The 22,561-nt window shown below is 54.0% G+C and overlaps 1 protein-coding gene across 3 annotated transcripts in view; it reads right to left on the bottom strand.

The window, feature by feature from the left end:
• The window catches only part of mtss1 (MTSS I-BAR domain containing 1), a 42,769-nt gene that overhangs the window by 1,465 nt on the left and 18,743 nt on the right, over positions 1-22,561 (bottom strand). The window contains exons 4-13 of one of the 3 annotated variants that reach the window (XM_007909302.2): positions 19,343-19,427; positions 18,507-18,598; positions 18,182-18,256; positions 14,418-14,575; positions 14,206-14,313; positions 9,642-9,742; positions 9,332-9,455; positions 6,533-6,694; positions 6,088-6,247; positions 5,658-5,684 (exon numbers count right to left, since the gene is read on the bottom strand). In XM_007909302.2, coding sequence (XP_007907493.1) covers positions 5,658-5,684; positions 6,088-6,247; positions 6,533-6,694; positions 9,332-9,455; positions 9,642-9,742; positions 14,206-14,313; positions 14,418-14,575; positions 18,182-18,256; positions 18,507-18,598; positions 19,343-19,427 — 1,092 coding nt within the window. Of the gene's footprint in view, positions 1-5,657; positions 5,685-6,087; positions 6,248-6,532; positions 6,698-9,331; positions 9,456-9,641; positions 9,743-14,205; positions 14,314-14,417; positions 14,576-18,181; positions 18,257-18,506; positions 18,599-19,342; positions 19,428-22,561 lie in introns of all 3 variants that reach the window. The other 2 variants (XM_042341865.1, XM_042341866.1) reach the window with 2 other exon arrangements.

The raw sequence follows: 22,561 nt of genomic DNA on the forward strand, positions 1-22,561 counted from the left end.
AATAGACCTGACCAAGATAGATTGGAAAGAAAGATTGGCAGGTAAGACAGCAACCGAACAATGGGAAGCCTTCAAGGAGGAGATAGTTCGGGGACAGAGCAAATACAACAACAACAACATTTCATTTATAGAGCGCCTTTCACGTCGGGAGGACGTCCCAAGGCGCTGGACAGTTGGGTCAGGACCCGACCATGGGGGAAATGGTCAGGGTGAGGGGAGGGAAGGGAGGGAGCGAGGAAGGGGTAGAGAGTCGAGAGGGAAGCTGAAGGCACGGTTGAAGAGAAAGGTCTTGAGACCGGCCTTGAAGGAGGAAAGGGAGGAGGCGGCGAAGGCACTGGGGGAAAAGGAAAGTTCCAGAGCCTGGGGGCTGAAGGCCCGGCCACCGATGGTAGGGCGGTTGGGGCGGGGGATGTGGAGCAGACCGGAGCCAGAGGAACGGAGGGTACGGGCAGGTAAGTAGGGGAATAGCAGGTCGGAGAGGTAGGAGGGAGCGAGGCCGTGAAGGTGAGGATGAGGATCTTGAATTCGATCCTCTGGGGGATGGGGAGCCAGTGGAGGCGAGCGAGGGTGAGGGTGGGAGTGATGTGGGCGCGAAGCCTGGTGCGGGACAGTACACGAGCTGCAGAGTTCTGAATGACCTGCAGTGTGGAGGGAGGGCCGGGAAGGCCGGCGAGGAGAGAGTTCCCATAGTCCAGCCTTGAGGTGATAAAGGCGTGGACCAGAGTTTCAGCCGCGTGAGAGGTGAGGTAGTGCCGTAGTCTGGCGATGTTTCGGAGGTGGTGGAAGGCGGTGCCAGTTGTTGCGCGGACATGAGGGAGAAAGGACAGCTCAGGGTCGAACAGAACACCGAGGTTCCTGATGGCTTTGAGAGGTGGAGAGTGCAGCCTTGGATGCTGATGCTGTCAGCGCCTGAGGTGCGGAGGCGCTGACGTGAGCCAATCAGGAGGGCCTCAGTTTTGCGCACGTTGAGCTGAAGAAAGTTGTCTCTCGTCCAGGACTCGATGTCGGACAGACAGCTGTCAGGACATCGGTGGTCGTGGAGTTGAGGGTAGAGGAGGAAAGGTAGAGTTGGGTGTCATCCGCATACATGTGGAAGTTAACCCCATGTCTGCGGATGATGTCACCACAGGGGGAGCATATAGAGGGTGAAGAGGAGGGGACCGAGGACAGAGCCCTGAGGGACACCGCACGAGACAGTGCGGGGGGTGGAGGAAAAGCCGTTTGTGGAGACAAAGTGAAGACGGTGGGAGAGGTACGACCTAAACCACTCAAGGACAGGGCCTTGAAGGTTGAGGTGGGAGGACAAGCGGTGGAGGAGGATAGCATGGTCGACCGTATCGAATGCTGCCGATAGGTCGAGGAGGACGAGGAGGCAGAGGGAGCCCTGGTCGCAGATGGTCAGGATGTCATTGGTGACCTTGACCAGGGCAGTTTCTGTGCTATGGGCAGCACGGAAACCCGACTGAAGGGGTTCGAATAATGAATGGGTGGAGAGGAAAGAGCGCAGCTGGGAGGCGACAACTCTTTCAAGGACCTTGGACAGGAAGGGGAGGTTGGAGATGGGCCGGTAGCTTGATAGCTGCGACGCATCAAGGGAGGGTTTTTTCAAAGTGGGAGTGATGATGGCAGTTTTTAGGGGAATGGGAACAGAGCCAAAGGAGAGGGACAGGTTGACGATGTCTGTGATAAGTGGGGCAAGGAGGTGGAGCTGGGAGATAAGGAGTGGGGATGGGGTCAAGGGAGCAGGTGGTGGGTTTCAGGGACAGGATGAGTTTGGTGACAGAGGGTGGGGAAACGGGTTCGAAGGTGTGTAGGGGAGGATGGGTAGGAGTCGGAGTGTGGGAGGGAAGGGGTGGGTGGTGGGTGGAAGTTGGAGGGGGAGTGACCGCGGAGCGGATTCCCTTGATTTTGGATTCAAGGAAATCCAGCATCTCCTCGCAGTGAAGGTTGGAGGAGATGACCTGCGCGGGGTGGCGGGGGCGACGGAGGAGTCGGGATGTGGTAGAAAACAGAAGCCTGGGGTTGTTCTTCGCCTCCAGGATTATCCTGGAGTAGAAGGACGACTTGGCCGAGGCTAGAGTGGAGCGGTAGATTTTGAGGAGGTCCAGCCAGATTTGTCGGTGGACCGTTAGGCCAGATTTGAGGCAGGTGCGTTCAGCGGCCCGCACCTGGCTCTTCAGTGAGCGGAGGTGGGTGGTGAACCAGGGGGAGGAGCGAGAGTAGGAGACAGTATGGGAGGTGATGGGGGCAAGAGTGTCGAGTGTGGAGGAGAGGGTGTTGTGGAGGAGGGTGAGAGCAGAAGAGGGGTCAGTGAGGGTTGAAGGCCAGAGGGAGAGGAGTTCAGAGGACTCCAAGGCAGCGGTTAGGGATTGTGGGGGTAACTTCTTCCAGGGCGGTAGAAGATGGTGGTGGGTCTGGTGGAGGTGGGGAGGGGGGTGGAGGTGGTGAAGGAGATGAAGTGGTGATCGGAGACGGCCTTGTCGGTAATGGTGACATCCGGCCACAGACACTGAGGCCCCGGGTGATCACCAAGTCGAGTGGGTGGCCGTGAGTATGAGAGGCGGAGTTGATGTAGAGACAGAGGTTGAGCGAGGAGAGCAGGGAGGAGAAGTCCGAGGAGATGGAACAGGAGGGGGTGAAGTGCAGGTTGAAGTCACCCAGGATGATGAGGCGATCAGAGCAGAGGCAGAGAGATGTTAGTAGGGTAGAAATATCGGAGATGAAGGTGGGAGAGGTTTTAGGGGCCGGTAGAGGAGGAGGATTTTGAGTGAGAGGAAGGAGGGGTGGGAGAGGGTGAGGTGCTCAAAAGAGGGGAAAGAGCCAGAGGAGTAGGGGGATAGGGCAAGTGGGATAAGGGCTACACCACCGCCACGGCGGTTGGGGCGAGGGATGTGGTGGGAGGTGTAGCCGGGTGATGTGGCCTCCGTGAGGGGGAAGGTGTTGCCTGGGGTGAGCCAGGTTTCCGTTAAGGCCATAATGTCAACGCTCTCATCAAGGATGAGATCATTGATGACCAGAGCCTTGTTACAGAGGGAGCGGACGTTTTGCAGTCCGATGTGGAGGGAGCAGTTGGCAGAAGGGTGTGTGGGGAGGGAGGGGGGTCCAGGTTGTGTGGCAGGGGTGGGGGGAATGGGGATGAGGGAGGAGAGGTTGGCTCCCCAGGTCTGTGTCCGGGGTGGCTGGCGAGTGTGGTGGGGAATGGGGCAGTCGGTGTGGCTGCTGCTGGACAGCCAACGCCGAGTGCCACGGTGAGCCCGGCGGAGGATTCCCAGACTGGAGCAGAGGGAGGTTGTGGGAGGGTCAAGTGGGGATAGAAGGCGAGAGGGACGGAGAGAGAGGAGGACAGAGCGGGAGAGATGTAGAGCGTGAAGGATTTGGGGGGAGAGGAGGGGGGAGGGAGGGAGGGGGTGAGGGGGTGAGGGTCAGAGCGGCAGCCATAGTGCGCACGCGGGTACATTCCCACAAAGGGAAAGGTAGGACAGTCAAACCTCCCTGGATGACTAAGGAAACTAATAAAACAGGAAAAGGAGGCTTATGACAAATGTCAGGTCCAAACACACAGGATAATCAAATAGAATATAGGAAGTACAGAGGAGAAGTGAAAATGGAAATAAGAGGGCGAAGAGATTGTACGAGAAAAGATTAGCAGGAAACATAAAAGGGAACCCTAAGGTATTTTATAAATATATCAAGAGTAAAAGGTTAGTCAAAGGTAGAGTGGGTCCAATTAGGGACCCAAATGGAAATCTTGGTGCTGAGGCAGAGGGCATGGGTGATGTACTAAATAAATACTTGCAACTGTTTTCACAAAAGAAGACGATGCAAGCAATGCCACAATATCGCAGGCGTATGAATAGAAATTGGATATGATAAAAATCAACAGGAGAGGAGGTACCAAAATGGCTGTCGGTGCTCAACATAGATAAGTCACCTGGTCCGGATGCGATGCATCCAAGGTTATTGAGGGAGCAAGGGTGGAAAGAGCGGAGATTCTGGCCACAATCTTTCAATTCTCTTTGGACACTGGAGTGGTGCCAGAGGACTGGAAAGTTGCAAATGTGACTCCCCTGTACAAAAAGGGGCAGAAAGATAAACCTGAGAACTACAGCCAATCAGCCTAACATCCATAATAGGGAAACTTCTGGAGACTATAATCCGGGACAATATAAATTCTCACTTAGAAAAATATGGTTTAATAAAGGACAGTCAACACGGATTTGTTAAAGGCAGATCGTGTCTGACAAACCTAATAGAATGTTTTGATGAAGTGACTGAGAGGGTGGATGAAGGTAGTGCAGTAGACGTAGTTTATCTAGATTTCCAAAAGGCATTTGACAAAGTGCCACATAAGAGACTTATAAACAAAATAGAAGCCCACGGTATTAAAGGCAACATGGATCCAAAACTGGTGAGGAGTCAGAAAGCAGAGAGTGGTAGTAAGCGGTTGCTTTTCTGGGAGGTGCGTAGTGGTGTCCCTCAGGGGTCGGTTTTGGGACCACTGCTCTTTCTGATCTATATTAATATCTGGACTGGGTATAGGGAGCGCAATTTACAAATTTTCAGACGATACTAAGGTGGGAAAAGTAGTTAATGGTGAGGAGGATAGCACCAGACTCCCAAGGGGACTTAGACAGATTGGTAAAATGGGCAGAAACGTGGCATATAAGATTTAATGTGGAGAAACGCAAAGTGTTGCATTTTGGTGGGAAGAATGAGGAGAGGCAATATAAGCTGATGGTACAATCTTAAAGGGGGCAAATGCACAGAGAGACCTGGGGGTCCACATAAGCAAATCTCTGAAGGTGGCAGGACAGGAAGATAAAGCTGTTAAAAACCAAACGGGATACCAGGTTTTATAAATAGGGGCATAGAATTCAAAAGTCAGGAGGTTATGTTGAATATTTATAAAATGCTGTTAGGTCTCAGTTGGAGACTGCGCTCAGTTCTCGGCACCGCACTTTAGGAAAGATGTTCGGGCATTGGAGAGGGTGCAAAGGAGGTTTACCAGGATGGTACCCGGAATGAAGGATCTTAGTTATGAGGAGAGGTTTGCGAAACTAGGATTATTCTCCCGAGAGCAGAGAAGATTAAGAGAGGATTCAATAGAGGTTTTCAAGATCATGAGAGGATTTGATAGGTTGAACCGGAAATAACTGTTTCCGCTGTCATGTGGGTCAGTAACCCGAGGACACCAATTTAAGATAGTTGTTAAAAGAAACAGAGGGGAGGTTAGGAAATATCACCCAGCGAGGTGTTGGGATCTGGAATGCATTACCTGAAAGGGTAGTGGAAGCCGATTCAATAACAACTTTTAAGAGAGAAGTAGATGGGTATTTGGGGAGGACGGGATCGCAGGGCTATGGAGAGAAAGCGGCCGGTGGGATTGAGTTGGAAGCTCTTTTTGGAGCTGGCGCAGACGCGATGGGCCGAATGGCCTCTTTCTGTGCTGGATGATATGGTTCTATGATAACCAATATTATGGCTGACCTGGGAATATGGACGAACAGGGTACAAAGGGAGCTTTACTCTGACTCTAACCCATGCAGTGTGGATGGGAGTGACCTGGGAATGTGGATTGAACATCTGTCTATTTCCATCATCTATTTACATTGAGCACTAACACTTTGACGATCAATAATTTTTAAAGAGAAACTCACCGACGAGGCTTTGGTCCCTCTTTGTAGCTGTAAAACAATAAGAGCAAATTCACACAAGATACAGTGTCTGTGCTGGTGCTCGATCCCCCACTGGAGTTCTCCACTCTAACCCCATTCCCTGCTCTCTCCCCATCGTGTCTGTGCTGGGGCTCGCTCCCCCACTGGAGCTCGCGACTCTACCCCATTCCCTGCTCTCTCCCCATCGTGTCTGTGCTGGAGCTCACTCCCCCACTGGAGCTCTCGACTCTAACCCCGTTCCCTGCTCTCTCCCCATCGTGTCTGTGTTGGGGCTCACTCCCCCACTGGAGCTCTCCACTCTAACCCCATTCCCTGCACATTGTGTCTGTGCTGGTGTTCACTCCACTGCACTGAGCACGTTTGTGCTGACACTCCCCCACCCACCCCCACCGCCCCTGGCTGGCTGCCGCACCTTGTGAGGGGATGGTGTCCTCGGAACAGGAGGGGGTGGTGGTCTGCGTGCTGTAGCCGCTCGAGCAGTGCAGTGAGTCCCGGCTGCTTCTCTGTACGTCCAGCGTGAAGCCCTGACCCAGGGCCAAGGCCAGTTGCTCCCGGGCTGTGACATCCCCGGCCTGTCACAGAGAGAGATTATAATAATAATAATCATCATCCTCACATTTGATACAATGCCTTTTCTCATCGTTGACACGTCTCAATGTGCTTCACGGAATATACTGTAAATTGTAGTGACTGTATTTTGTGGGCAAAAAACAGCAGCCAATTGCACACAGCAACATCCCATAAACAGTTGTGGAATGAGTGACCAAATTATTATTTTTCTATATTATTAATTATTTATTTTGAAGGGATTATTACCCCCAGAAAAGATGTCTGCCAATAGGTGAACAACCGTGTACCTTGCCGGGGGCTGACGAGGAGCCTGATCTCTGTGTCCTAGCACCATGGGGGTCGGTGGGGGTGGGGGGGCCATTCTCGCCGTTTCTCCGGTGCCTGGCACCGTCCATGTGGGGGGGGTTCCCGGCTAGTCCTGACTCCCCCACTTTCAGCTTACCCCAGTCCTGCTTCAGAAAGAAAAAAAACTCCCCTGAAACTCATCAGCCGTTTGCTCCATATCAGTTTTTAATCTTTTTAAGAAAATCTATTGCACAAGAAATCAATCACCAAACCCCCAACCCCTTCCTCCTCCCCCCCCATCCCCGCATTCCCAACAGACTAAACCCATCCCATCAATTAGATCTAGATTTGAAGCCAAGGCTTGAAATTCCAGGACTCACACACACACTAACAACCATACACTGGGCCGGGAGCTCCGCGAGGGGCCCACTGGGCCGGGAGCTCCGCGAGGGGCCCACTGGGCCGGGAGCTCCGCGAGGGGCCCACTGGGCCGTTAGCTCCGCGAGGGGCCCACTGGGCCGGGAGCTCCGCGAGGGGCCCACTGGGCCGGGAGCTCCGCGAGGGGCCCACTGGGCCGGGAGCTCCGCGAGGGGCCCGTTGGGCCGGGAGCTCCGCGAGGGGCCCGCTGGGTCGGGAGCTCCGCGAGGGGCCCGCTGGGCCGGGAGCTCCGCGAGGGGCCCACTGGGCTAAAAATAAATGGATTATTAATTCCGTGATTATCAGGGCTGTCAGAGAGACAGTGGGGAAACGGAAAAGGGCGAAAGAGTGAGAAAGAGAGAGCGAAGGGGTTAGACAGTGTATATTGTAGATAAACCCAGCAGCCAATCTGCTCACAGCAACGTTCCACAAACAGCTATGAAGTGAGGGACCAGTTTTATCTGAGGGATTGTTGGCCAGGAGACCAGGAGAGAGAAACTCTATTCCCCTTTTCCAACGACGTCCAACCAAACAGGGCACAGGCGAGAGTTTGGTTTAACATCTGATCTGAAGCCAATGTGGAGCTCTCTCCCCCCAGCGCTGCACCCACAACTTCCTGACACTGAGCATGGGTGCGAGCGGCTGAGCTGAGGGTCCACCGGCCACCGCCAGCTGCACCCCGCCACCCCACACCCGGTGATTTCAAGATCCTCTCGTTCGTTTTCAAACCCCTTCACGCTGCCACCTCTCTGACCTGCTCACCCCCCAATCCACCACCCGCTACTTCCGCTCGACTGGCTCCGGCCTCCTGCATGTCCCCCATGCACTCCATTTCACCATTGGTGGCCCCACTTTAAGCCACTGGACTGCAAAACTCTCTGCCTCTATCCCGCCTGGCCCTTTCCCTCCCCGTCTTCAGATAGCAGCTGAAGACCTCCCTCATCGACCGCCTGCCCACTGTCACCTCCCCACTCTGGCTGGCTCAGCGTCAGGCTCCGTTGCTGTCAAGCGCTCTGGGACGCTGCCCTGCGTGAGGGGGCGCTATGTAAATGTACGTTGTTGTTGTGAGGGCCGTTGGCATCACCTGGCTGGGCACGGCCCACGGCCCCCCGGTGGAGGTGGAGCTGGAGCCCAGGGAGGTGGGGGAGCCACAGTCACTGACACACCGGCAGGTCTCCGAGCACTCAGACGATCCTGAGCTGGTGGATTTCTGCAGGTCAGGCCAGCAATGGGAGGGTTGTGGGGGGGAGGGGGGCACGAGGAGGGAAAGAGAGGGGGAGAGAGGCAGTAGGGGAAGGGAAGAGACAGGAGAGGAGAGGAAGAGATAAGAGAGGGAGAAAAGATCAGAGGAAGGAGCAGAGGAAAAAAAATGAGGTTGTAAGAAAAGATAAGACAAAGATTAGAAATCGTTAGCTTGAAAACTTCTCATTAAACTTTCCTAAGTGGAACACAAACCCCGGGATAAACAGGTGCAAACCCCGGGATAAACAGGTGCAAACCCCGGGATAAACAGGTGCAAACCCCGGGATAAACAGGTGCAAACCCCGGGATAAACAGGTGCAAACCCCGGGATAAACAGGTGCAAACCCCGGGATAAACAGGTGCAAACCCCGGGATAACTGGGAAACGTGTGGCCTGACTAAGCTGCTGGCCAGGGCCTGTAACTGAAGCCTGAAGCTCTCTGCGATCATTGTCTCTGCTTTTAAATAACAGAGAGAATAACCTTACGCGTGACCCAGCGACCTTCACCCCGAGAGGACGTCTCGAAGTGCTTCACTGGATTTAACCGTAAAGTGTAGTGACGATGTGTTTTCTGCAGGCAAACGCGACAGACAATTGGCACACAGCAACGTCCCCTCAAACAGCCAAAATTTCTAAGTAATTTCACAGCGTTACTGTCTGTGTGGGGGGGGGAGGGGGGTGCGAGAGAGGGGTCAGTGTGTACCAGGGGGAGCTCGCTGTGTACCTGATTGGGGGTGGTGGTGGTGGGGGATGTCCCTGTGTATCTGGTTGGGGGGGTGGTGGTGCTGTGGGAGGTCCCTGTATACCTGGCTGGTTGGTGGGTGGGGGGTGGTGGGGGAGGTCCCCGTGTACCTGGTTGGTGGGTGGGATAGTGGTGGGGGAGGTCTCCGTGTACCTGGTTGGTGGGTGGGGTGGTGGTGGGGGAGGTCTCCGTGTACCTGGTTGGTGGGTGGGGGGGTGGTGGGGGAGGTCCCTGTGTACCTGGTGGGGTGGTGGTGGGGGAGGTCGCTGTGTACGTGGCTGGTTGGTGGGTAGGGGGGTGGTGGGGGAGGTCCCTGTGTACCTGGTTGGTGGGTGGGGGGGTGGTGGAGGAGGTCGCTGTGTACCTAGCGGTGATGGGGTGGAGGGAGGTCGCTGTTTACCTGGCTGCCGCCGTCGGGGACGAGGACAGAAGGGGTTCGGACATGAAGAGTTTCTGTTGAGGCGAAGACGGAGTTGAGGGACGCGATGCTGGTGTGTCGGCCGCCCTTGTGCAGGTACTGGGAGCTGGGTAACAATCAGCCAGAGCCAGCGTTAGTGACTGCACCAGCGCGAGAGTGTGTGAGAGTGTGAGAGAGCACGAGTGTGTCAGTGAGTATGCGAGACCGTATATGTGCAATTGATTGAATGTGCGAGCGAGTGTGAGCGAGTGTGTGTGTTTGAGTGAGTGTGTGTGTGTGCGAGCGCAGGTACCTGTTGATTGTGCCACTGCGAGACAGTGTGCTCCCCGGGGAGGAAGGCGGTGTGTGATATGTGTAATTATAGTCATCAGAAATCTTCAGGTCCAGGATGACCTGAGGAGGAAACACAGCAGCCGTCAGCCCCGGAAAACCAGCGCATCACTGGGAATAAGGACTGGATGATGGGATCTGGGACAGGAAACCTGTCGTGAGCGGAGTCAGGAGAGGGCAGAGCGGAGCCGAGGGCTAGCTGCGGGTATAAAGCACAGCCAGGTGAGGAGTGGAGTCGGGAGCTGAGGTAAGTGACGGGGTGGCGCGATTCACAAAGTGACGTCACGATTAAAAAAAACAGCGACAACAACAACAACAATGGCCTGGCAGCCCCGGCCACTGCCACCCCGGCCATGACCTCACAGCCTGAGGGCTGATGCCGTCCTACTGATCGCTCGCTCCCGGTCTCGGCTTTTTGGCTGCCGCCCAACCCGAGCCTCCCCCTCCACCCTAAATGTCTCTCGTCCCACCCCCTCTATCTGCTACTCCCCCTCTATCCTTCTCTCCCACTGCCGCGCCCCCCCCGCACCCTCCCCCGCCTTCTCTCTTTCCTCAACCCCATCACCACTTCCCTCTGCTCCAGCCTGGGCATCCTCCGCCGGGCCCACTGTGGCTCCCGGCACTGTCTGTCCCAGAGCAGCAACCCCAAGTGTGCCATCATTCACTCCCTCCGCTCAAACCGCCTCCACCCTCCCCAACTCTCCACTCCCCCCACGCTCCACAGCCATCTCTCCTGTACACCCCAAAATCCTTTCTGCATCACTCTCTCCTCCCTCGCCCCCTACAGCAAACCCACCCGCATTTCCCTCCAAAATGTCCGTTCCCTCTCAAATAAAGCCCTCGCCATCCACGACCTCATCCTGGACGAACATCTTGACATTCTTGGGCTCACCGAAAACTGGCTCTCCCCCAATGACCCCGTCCCCCTCGTGGAAGCCTCCCCTCTAGGCTACACCTTCCACCACAACCCCTGTCCAAACCAACGTGGCGGTGGGGTGGCCTTCATTTCCAAAGCCTCCCTTGGTCTCACCCCCTACTCCTCTGGCTGCTTCTCTTCCTTCGAGCACCTCACCCTCTTTCACCCCTCTCTCTCATTGAAAATCCTCCTTGTCTACTGCCCCCTAAGCCCCCCGGCTCCTTCCACACAGACATCTCTACTCTCCTCTCTTCCTTGTCCCTCTGCTCCGAACGCCTCCTCATAATGGGCGATTTCAACCTCCACCTAAACTCCCCTTTGCACTACTTCTGCCGATTTCACTGCCCTCCTCTCCTCCCTAAACCTTACCCTTCACATTAATTCACCCACCCACAACCATGGTCATGCACTTGATCTCGTTATCACCCACGGCCTTGACATTTCCGACCTCAGCATAGTGGACTAGGCCCTCGGACCACTTCCGCATCCCCTTCTCCTCTCACATCCCTCTCTCCTCCACCAAGCCCTCAACCATCTTCTACTGCCTTTGGAAAAGGCAACCCCCTGAGACCTTCACAAAGGCCCTCTCATCATCAAATATCCTCTCCCTCTGGCCTTCCACCCATGAAGATCCTGAAGCAGCCGTCCAACTGCTCCATGATCGCCTCTCCTCCACCTTCAACTCCCTCGTCAACCTAAAATCCAGGACTATCTCCAAACCCACCAGATCCCTCTGGTACAACAACCATCTCCACTGCCAAAAAACCGAAACCCGGCTGCTCAAGCGCAAATGGCGGAAAACTGGCCTGACAGTTCACCGCTAACTGTGGCTCGAGCATCTCCACAGCTACCGCCGTTCTTTGACACAAGCAAAAACGGCTTCTACTCCAACATCATCCTGGAGGCTAAACACAACCCTAAAATCCTTTTTTCCACCACCCACTACCTTCTCCGTGCACCCCCTCAGGTCCCTCAATCTTCGTATCAAATGCCGAGTGCGAGGAGGTCATGGACTTCTTTTCATTTGAAATACTTAACATCCGCCAGGCAGCCTCATCCACCTGCCCCTTGTCACCCACCACCACACCCTCTCTGTCCCCCTCACCCTCCCCATCATCAGCTCCTACCACCACCCCCATTCTACATTCCTTCCTTCCCATCTCTCCCTCCTCCCTCTCACCCACCAACCCACCATCACCTCCATGAAACCCACCACCTGCTGCCTCGACCCCCTCCCCACCAACCTGCTGGTCACCCAGCTCCCCCTCTTCTGCCCACTACTGGCTGACGTCATCAAACCCCAGCCATTACTGCCCTATTTCTAACCTGCCCTTCCTCGCAAAAGTCCTAGAACGCGTTATTGCCAACCAACTCCGCGCACACCTCTCCTCCCACTCCCTCTTCGAACCCCTCCACTCCGGTTTCCGCCCACAGTACAGAGACTGCGATTGTGAAAGTCACAAACAACATCCTCTCTATCTGTGACCAGGGCTCCCTCTGCCTCCTTGTCCTCCTGGACCTCTCCACCGCGTTCGACATAGTCGATCACACCATCCTCCTCCACCGCCTTTCCTCCGTCATCCACCTCAGTGGGACCGCACTCGCCTGGTTCGAGTCCTACCTAGTGGAGTCCTGTAGCTCAGTGGATAGAGCACTCGCTTTGCAAGCAAGAGACCTGAGTTCAATTCCAGGCAGAGGGCGAAACCTTGGGCAAGTTTCCTTACTCCACACAGAGCCTAATAATAATCCCTCCAAAACCAAAAACAATAATAAATTGGTCATTTTCAATCTACGACTGTTTGTGGGACATTGCTGTGCGCAATTGGTTGCTGCGTTCGCCCACAAATATACAGTCAATTCACTTTACAGTGTATTCTGTGAAGCGCTTTGGGACGTCCTCCCAACGTGAAAAGCGCTATATCAAATGCAAGGATTATTATTATTATTATCTCACAAACTGCCAGCAGTACATCTGCACAAATGGCTTCTCCTCCCGCTCTCACCCGGTTAACTGTGAGGTACCCCAAGGATCCATCCTTGGCCCCCTCCTCTTTCTGATCTACATGCTCCCTCTTGGGGATGTCATCCACAGACATGGGTACATTTCCACATGTATACCAACGATACCCAACTCTATTTTTCCACCACTCTTTGTGACCCCCAGTCCCCCGATGTTCTGTCAGCTGCCTGTCAGACCTCAGGAGCTGGATGAGTGCAAACTTCCTTCAGCTAAACGTTGACAGGACGGAGACCGTACTCTTTGGCTCCCATCAACATCTAAAATCTCACAGCTCTCACCTCCTCCACCTACCCGACCTCCCACTAAAACTCTCCAAACCCATATGCAACCTCGGCGTCAGGTTCGACCCCCAATTATCCTTCCTCCCCCACATCCGGTCCCTCACCAGCACCGCCTTCTCCCACCTCCGATGCATCGCCCGTCTCCGCCAATACCTCTCCCCAAAAGCCGCTGAAACCCTGGTCCAGGCCTTTGTCACCTCTCGGCTGGACTACTCTAACGCCCTCCTCGCCGGCCTCCCCTCCACCACCATCCCTAAAATCCAAATCATTCAAAACTCTGCCGCTCGCATTCTCACCCGCACCAACTCCGCTCCCCAATCCCCCCAGTCCTGGCCAGACTGCACCGGCTGCCTGTCCCAGAGAGGATCGACTTCAAGATCCTCACTCTTGTATTCAAGTCCCTGCACTCCTCTGCACCACCCGACCTCTCTGACCTCCTCTCTCCTCACAACAGTGCCCGTTGCCTTCGTTCCTCCGGGTCTGCCCTCCTCCTCGTCCCCCGAGTCCTCCGCTCCACCCTCGGCGGCCGTGCCTTCAGCCACTACGCTCTGAGGCTTTGGAACTCCCTTCCTCACTCCCTTCATCTCGCTCCCTCTCTTCTTACTTTCAGGTCTCTGCTGAAGACCTTTCTTTTCGACCGTGCTTTTGGTCACCTTCCCCCCTCCCCCTCCCCCTGGCTCGGCCCTGGGATCCGTTACTGTGAAGCGCCCGGCATGGAGGGCGCTATATAAATCCAAGTTGTTGTTGTTGATTCACATCCCATTGATGTTAATAATCATAATAATTAAAATAATAATGCTTCATTTGATATAGTGTCTTATCATGTTTCAAAGCGGTTCACAGAATATACTGTAAAGTGAACCGACTGTATATTTTGTGCGCAAAACACGGCGTCCAATTGCACACAGCAGCGTCCCACAAACAGTCATGGATTGAAGTGACCAAATTGTTTTTAAAGCGATCCACCAATCTACTAACAACCGGGTTCCTACTTACTGCTTGTAAACAGAGGTGTCTGCAGTAAGGAAACTTACCCAACGCTTTGCCCGGCCCAGAAACCAAACCCGGGTCCTCTCACTTGGGAGGCGAGTGCTCTAACTACTGAGCTACAGGACTCCATTGTATCCCATCCCAGGAGAAACGTGTCCACGAGGGACGAGTGGCCTTAAATTCACTCCCAGTTTTGGTTACATGAATTAGATGTCAGAACAGTATTGTAGGGTCAGGGGTTATGTTGAGGCTGGGGGTCAGGGGTCAGGACTGGGGTAAAGTTGGGGTGTGAGGTCAGGGTTTAGGGGGAGAGGCTGACCTGCTCACTGGCCGGGGGCAGTTTCTGGGGCTCAGCCGTCAGGTTGCCCAAATCTTCCAGAATCGTCTGTAAATGTGTGATCTCCCCCAACATCCCGATCTCCTCATCCTGGGCAGAGAGAGAGAGAGAGTGACCGTGAGACAGAGTGAGATAGAGAGCAAGTGAGAGTAAGAGAGTGAGAGGCAGAGATGGGGAGAGAATGAGAGACATACCAGCACGGGCCGCAGCATGGAGACGAAGGCACAGAAGCGAGCGCGCTCCTCGATCAGCCCCCGGCACACTGCCTGCTTCTCCGTGTCCTCCAGCAACATGTACTTGTCGTTCACATCCTGCATCGCACAGTCTAGCTGTAATCTCACGTCCTCCTTCCCTGTGAGAGAGAGGGGGGAGGGTGGGGCGGGGTGACGGGGAGAGGGGGGAAAGAGATAGTCAGTACCAGCTCCGGCAACGCCACACTCATGCCATCACCCGCCCCCGGCACAGCTCAGTGTTACTGTGTGTGTCACAGTATGTGGCTCAGCTCTGCTCACCAGATGGCAGCAGAGTGACAGACTGAGCCATGTGGTTTTCACACATAATAATAATAATAATCCTGGCATTTCATACAATCACGTCTTCTAGACGTCTCAAAGCGCTTCACAGAATAATCTGTAAAGTGAATTGACTGTATATTTTGTTGGCGAAAGAGGGTAGCAATTTGTGCATAGCGGCATCCCACAAAGAGTCGTGGATTGAGTGACCAAATTATTATTGTTTTTTAAGGGATTATTACAACAACAACTTGGATTTGTATAGCGTCCTCCACACCGGACGGCCCCCGGAAAAGTGATCCGCCAATCGACTAACAACCACGTTCCTGCTGACTGTTGGTAAACAAAGATGTGTGTGTGGAGCAAGGAAACTTGCCTAACATTTCGCTCTGACCAGGAATCGAACCCAGATCCTCCGGTTGGTGAGGCGATTGCTCTAACCACTGAGCTACAAAAGATCAGGAGGTGGGATGAAGTGTGCCATTATACGCAGCATTACAGAGAGGTGCCACAGGCAGCAGATTAAACCAGATTTGAGTTTGTTTAGAGTGAAAACTCCAGTTAAAGCTCACAGACTGGGCGGTGGTGGGGGGGGGGTGTATGTGCGTGTGTGGGGGGGGGGGAAATCACATGGTTTGTGTTTTTTGGGGGAAAACAGCATCTCAGTCAGTTTGTGTGACTCAGTGCAGAGGGTCACATGAGGCCCTGCGCTGTGTCAGCAAGTTAGAGAGCTCGTGCGCTCTCTCTCGCCCTCTCTCCCTGTAACCTCAATCTTTTTGTTGTGCAACACATGCATCCATGTGTGTCTGTACACATGTGTGTGTACATGTATATGTATGCGTCTGTATCCACATATGTCTGTGCATGTGAGTGCCTACATGTGCTTGTGTGGCCACAGGGCATGTGTATGTTGGGGGGGGGGGGCGGCTGCATGGAGGAGGCAATGCGCCACCCCCCCACCCCCACCCCCACCCTGGCCACTGGTGGTAGGGGAGCAGACAGGCGGGGAAGTGCTCCCTGTGTTGGTGATCCAGCACCTCGGGAGTTAATGTGACAGTCCTGGGGGGGGGGGGGCAGCTGTTGGAGGGTTTGGAGCCACCAGTTGTGGAAAAAAATTCCTCCCAAAGCAAACGCGGCCACACTCCGATTACATAGCCCGGCCATTCCACACCCCCGCGTGTGGCCGTGTGTGAGCGAGTGTGTGAGAGTGCATATTGTGAGTGTGTGTGTGTATAAGTATGTGCGTGAACGTGAGTGTATATGTATGTGTAAGAGAGTGAGTATGTGTAAGAGTATGTATGTGTAGAAAACGGTCCACTCCCGTGTGTGTGTATATGTGTGAGTGTGTGTGTGGCATTGTGCGTGTGTGTGTGGAAGTGTGTGTGTGTTGGAGTGAGTGTGGGAGTGAGTGTGTGTGCGTGTATGTTTGGGAGTGTGAGTATGGGCGTGGGAGTGCGTGTGTGTGTGGGATTGCGCATATGTGTGTGTGGGAGTGTGTGCGTGTGGGAATGTGGGAGTGTGTATGTGTGCGAGTGTGTGTGTGTGTGGGGGGAGTGCGTGTGTGGGAGTGCGTGTGTGGGAGTGTGTGGGAGTGCGTGCGTGTGGGAGTGTGTGCGTGTGTGGGAGTGTGTGCGTGTGTGGGAGTGTGTGCGTGTGTGGGAGTGTGTGCGTGTGTGGGAGTGTGAGATGTTACACTGAGGGCCTATGGCTGACATTCAGAGGTCGGTCAGTGTTAGCAGAGAGTCAGTCACCTGAGTAATTGTCAATCAGCATGAAATGGGTCAATGGCGCACACAGAGACATGTAGCTACACACAAGGCACTGCTTTCCCATGACAGCCCCCTCCCCCTCCCACCCCATTTCCCCACGGGGAGGGGGACTGTCAGGGGGTTTCTATTGAATCAGTTTCCTGACGCATTCACACGCCGCTCACACGGGAGCAGTAAATTCTCCACGTGTTGGAAGTGCTCCCGGAATCCCATCTTTACTTCCCAAAACAGGCAGAGAATTTCCTGCAGGAACTCACTCTGATACCAAACCCTGACCCACACACACCCACACACACACCTACACACACTCACACTCACACACTCACACACACACCCACACACACACACCCACACCCACACTCACCCACACACACTCACTCACACACACACACTCACACACACACACTCACACACACCCACTCACACACTCACCCACACACACTCACCCACACACACACACACACACACACCCACACTCACCCACACTCACCCACACTCACCCACACTCACCCACACTCACCCACACTCACCCACACACACACACCCACCCACACCCACACACTCACCCACACACACTCACCCACACACACTCACCCACACACACTCACCCACACAGACCCACACACTCACCCACACACACCCACACACACTCACCCACACTCACCCACACCCACCCACACCCACCCACACCCACCCACCCACCCACACCCACCACACCCACCCACACCCACACACACCCACACACACACACCCACCCACACACACACCCACACACACTCACACTCACACACACACACTCACGGGCACACTCACTCACAGGCACATTAGGAGAAAGGGAGATAAATAATAATAATAATCCTGGCATTTGATACAACGCCTGAATCACGTCTTCGAGACATCTCAAAGCACTTCACAGGATACACTGTAAAGTGTAGTGACTGTGTATTTTGTGGGTGACACACGGCAGCCAACTGCGCCCAGCGACGTCCCCACAAACAGTCGTGGAGTGAGTGACCAAATTATTATTTTGTGGAGGGATTATTCAAGGCAGCGAACGGCAAACGTGTGAGGAGGAATGTGTCTGGTCGGCCTCCAGCCCCCCCCCCACCCCACCCCACCCCACCCAGCTGAGTGTGAGAGTGTGAGTGTGAGTGTGAGTGCGCTCAGCTCTGGAAAAAAAAAGGAAGGAAAAATAACAGCTTCCTTGATGAGGGAGCAGACAGTGCGTTCCAGTCACAGTGAGGGAATGTCCTGAACCTTTACTTTGCTGTGATTTCTCTCTCCCTGAGGGTATCTGGCTGCCTGTGGGGGGGCTGTCACACCAACTGTACACACGCCAGCAACCTCGCACAGCCCCTTCCTAGGCAGTGAATGATGGTGGAGAGAGCGAACCTGACATCAACCCCCACCTACAAAACATACAGTCACTACACTTTACAGTAGTGAAGCACTTTGAGACATCCAGAAAATGTGATAAGGTGCTGTACAAATGCAGGGATTATTATTATTATAATAACAACCCTCGCATCTGACCCAGGCCTTACATGTCGGGAGAACGTCTCAAAGCGCTTCCCAGAATTCACTGTCAAGTGTAGTGACTGTATGTTGTGTCGGGGCCGGGACCACAGGAAGCCACGAGGCTGACGGCACTCACCACCCCCAGCATCACGGCCTTACCCTTCTTCGCTTTCTTTTGCAGTTTGAGTGTGTCTGAGGATTTCTTCTTAATCTCTTGTCGCGCTTTCTTATACTCTGTAACGAGAGAGAGTGTCTTACACGCCCGCGCTCACAAACACACACACTCATACACACACTCACGCTCACACGCACGCTCACACACACACACGCTCACACACGCACGCTCACATACGCATACTCGCACACGCATGCTCACAAACACACGTGCGCACTCAAACACTAATACAAGCACGTTCACACACACATGCTCGCACACAGGGGCTCACACACACGTGCTCACATATGCAGGCTCACACGGATGTACCTTTAGTGTGGTCCTTGTCCAGCTGATTGGCTACTTTTTTCCACTCCTCGATGCGCATCTCCAGCGGGTTTATCAGGCTGTCAGTCAGGGCGCTGCGGGCAACACATCACACCAGCTCACACCAACACAACCAGCTCACACCAACACAACCAGCTCACACCAACACAACCAGCTCACGCCAACACACGGCAACACAACCAGCTCACACCAACACAACCAGCTCACACCAACACAACCAGCTCACACCAACACAACCAGCTCACACCAACACAACCAGCTCACACCAACACACGCAGCTCAACACAACCAGCTCACACCAACACACGCCAACACAACCAGCTCACACCAACACAACCAGCTCACACCAACACAACCAGCTCACACCAACACAACCAGCTCACACCAACACAACCAGCTCACACCAACACAACCAGCTCACACCAACACAACCAGCTCACACCAACACAACCAGCTCACACCAACACAACCAGCTCACACCAACACAACCAGCTCACACCAACACAACCAGCTCACACCAACACACGCCAACACAACCAGCTCACACCAACACAACCAGCTCACACCAACACACGCCAACACAACCAGCTCACGCCAACACAACCAGCTCACACCAACACAACCAGCTCACACCAACACAACCAGCTCACACCAACACAACCAGCTCACACCAACACAACCAGCTCACACCAACACAACCAGCTCACACTAACACAACCAGCTCATCCCTGCTCACACCTCTAACACCATGATCAGCCTCGCTGCTCTCCTCTAACACTGGGGGTTAGTGAGAGGCTGAACAGTGAGTGTGTACTCACACTGTGAACTGTTTGAGCCGGGATTCCACGCTCCGGTGTCTCATACACACGCGGGTCAGAGCAGAACCGATGTCTTTCGTCGCCCCTAAAATAGAACAAAAAAATCTCCATCACTTACAGCATCAACATCTCCCCGAGTTACTCCCCCAACACACAATCCCACCCCGAGAGTGCCCCACCCGACAACAACAACAACAAATTACATTTACACAGCATCTTTCATGTCAGGAGGACGTCCCAAGGCGCTGGACAGTCAGGGATCTACACCCGAGCTGGTGGTTGGGATCAGGAGGGATGGAGGGTAAGGGTAGGAGGGTGACTGAAGGCTCAGTCAAAGGAGGGTTTTGATGGGGGCAAGGGAGGGCGAGGCGGAGGGACTGCGTGATGGGAGTTCCAGAGGGTGGGGGCAGAGTGGCTGAAGGCCCGACTGACAACGGTGGGGTGGGCGAGGTGGAGGACGTGAAGGAGGCCAGAGCCCGCTGAGCGGAGGGAGAGGGCAGGTTGGTAGGAGGTTAGGGCACAGATGTAGGGAAGAGCAGGGCCGTGGAGGGCTTTGAAGGTGAGGACCAGGATCTTGAACTGTATCCTCTGTGTGATGGGAAGCCAGTGGGGTCGGGTGAGGATGGGGGTGATAGGGTCACAAAGTGCGGGAGAGGACACGGGCTGCAGAGTTCTGGATGATTTACAACCTATGGTGGGAGGAGTTGGGGAGGCCGACAAGCAAGGAGTTGGCACAGTCGAGCCTCGATGTGACAAACCTCCCATACACACCCACTGACACTCTGCCCCCATACACACCCCCTGACACTCTGCCCCCATACACACACCCTGACACTCTGCCCCCATACACACACCCTGACACTCTGCCCCCATACACACCCCCTGACACTCTGCCCCCATACACACACCCTGACACTCTGCCCCCATACACACCCCCTGACACTCTGCCCCCATACACACACCCTGAAGCACCAGCCCCCACCAGAACAGGAGAGAGAGAGAGGTGGATGGTGACTTATTGTGTCTGTTATTACCAGGCAATGAGTTGGGGGCTGGGGGTTTGGGGTTGGGGCAAGTGTGTGCAGTGACTGTTGCGCACAAACAGCTCATTTAAGCAGCAGCTGTGAATACTTCATTCAGTGGCTCCGTCACATGCAGATCACTGGACCTTCATCCAACACAACAGCCAAAAATCCCAACTCGGCATCCACCCCTCCCTCCCTCCCTCCCCCATAAACACTCCCTCCCCATACACACACACACACTCACTGGCTGGAATCATGGTCACTGAATAATAATTGGAGTTGAGGTACAGATCAGCCATGATATTATAGAACAGGCTTGAGGGGCTGAATGGCCTCCTCCTGTTCCTATGTTTCCCTTTGTTATTAATAATAATAATAATCCTCGCATTTGATATAGCGCTTTCCACGTCTTCTCGATGTCTCAAAGCCCTTCACAGAACACACTGTAAAGTGAATTGACTGTATATTTGTGGGCGAACGCGGCAGCCAATTGCGCACAGCAATGTCCCACAAACAGTCGTAGATTGAAAAATGACCAATTTATTATTGTTTTTGGTTTTGGAGGGATTATTATTAGGCTCTGTGTGGAGTAAGGAAACTTGCCCAAGGTTTCGCCCTCTGCCTGGAATTGAACTCAGGTCTCTCACTTGCAAAGCGAGTGCTCTAACCACTGAGCTACAGGACTCCACTGCCCTGTCTGGAATGCAATCCCCCACACACACACACTCTCGTACACACTTACACACAAATTCACACACAGACACATACACTCTCACACACAGATGTGTACACTCTCACACACAGTCTCCGGCAGAGGGAGAAACCAGTGTCAGGTCACGGGGGAGCTCAGGTTTCACCTGGCCCCAGGTACGTCAGCCCCTTCCCCCCACCTACTCAGGAATGTCCTGTCCCGACTTGTTTGTGTAGGTGATCATCGGCCTCGCAGCATTCCACAGAGAGCCCGGGGCTCGGCTCAGCACGTTACTGGCACAGGCTGATAGGCAAATAACGGCAGTGCGGCTCAGGGCTTGGGGCGCACCAGCGTAACACCCCGCGTACCGGTAATGTCACGGCAACTACACATGATGGTGGGGATGGGGGAGGGGAAGCTGGCGAGTGAGTGAGACAAGAGCCAAATCTTGTGATCGACCGTTTCCTGACGCATCAGAGGGAACACCCAGCTGTAAAGCCGCCTGTCAGCCTCAACAACAACCTCACCTCCTGTCTGTCACACACACACACACACCCTCTCTCTCCCGGTGTCCTGACCGACAATCCCCCAGATAAAATCACTCTTTTTCCAACCCCAATGGCTGTTGGTGGGATGTTGCTTTGTGCAAATACTGTGGTTCCCCGGAGAAATTCACAGTCACTACATGTGAGACACTTTGAGAAGTTTATCACCTGATGATAAAGAGGCTGTAAAAACTGTTGCTGATAATCCCTTCAAAAAATAATAATGTCATTCAATCCACGAAACTGCTACGTTTCACCCACAAAATACACAGTAAATTCACTTCACAGTATATTCTGTGAAACGCTTTGAGATGTCTCGAAGATGCCAGGATTATTATTATTATCCCCCCGCCCCACCCAGTCCAAAAACACCCTGTATTTTCCCACAGGTTTGAACTGATGAAATTGGACGCTGTGAGTGTCTGACCACTGAGCCAATGTACCATGAAAGAGGCTTCATTTCAGGTTAAAGATAAAACAACTTTAAATTAAAAAAACCACAAATCAGGATCTCTGTAACCTGTAACCTGCTCGACAGTGAGACAGCACTGATTTCCTCCCTCTCTCTCTCTCGCCCTCCTTCTCACTGACTAACTTGCTTTATAAACAGTGATATTTGGAACTGTTTAATTGTACAAACATTGAATCTCACCAGAAGCTCTAACAACCTTCCCCCCCACCCCGCAGCTCATGCCCTCTCCCCCCCTCGGAGGTCATCGAAGTCGCGGGGGGAGGGCACGAGCTGCTGTCTTGTGAACTCACACAGTTGACCTCCGAGACAGCCACGGCCACAGGTCAGATACACTGACGCAGGACAATTCCGGGAATTCCTGGTAACACCACCCTGGATATTCCTCTTCCCAAAGCCTAGCTGCGGGGCTGGAGTGAGGAGCAGTGAATGGGGGGGGGGTGACTGCCGTGCGCGGGGGGGGGGTCGCGTGGCGCGGGGTGATTGCTG

The sequence above is a fragment of the Callorhinchus milii genome, unplaced genomic scaffold (assembly GCF_018977255.1).
Source record: "Callorhinchus milii isolate IMCB2004 unplaced genomic scaffold, IMCB_Cmil_1.0 Scaffold18, whole genome shotgun sequence".
In the NCBI taxonomy this organism is placed as follows: Eukaryota; Metazoa; Chordata; class Chondrichthyes; order Chimaeriformes; family Callorhinchidae; genus Callorhinchus; species Callorhinchus milii.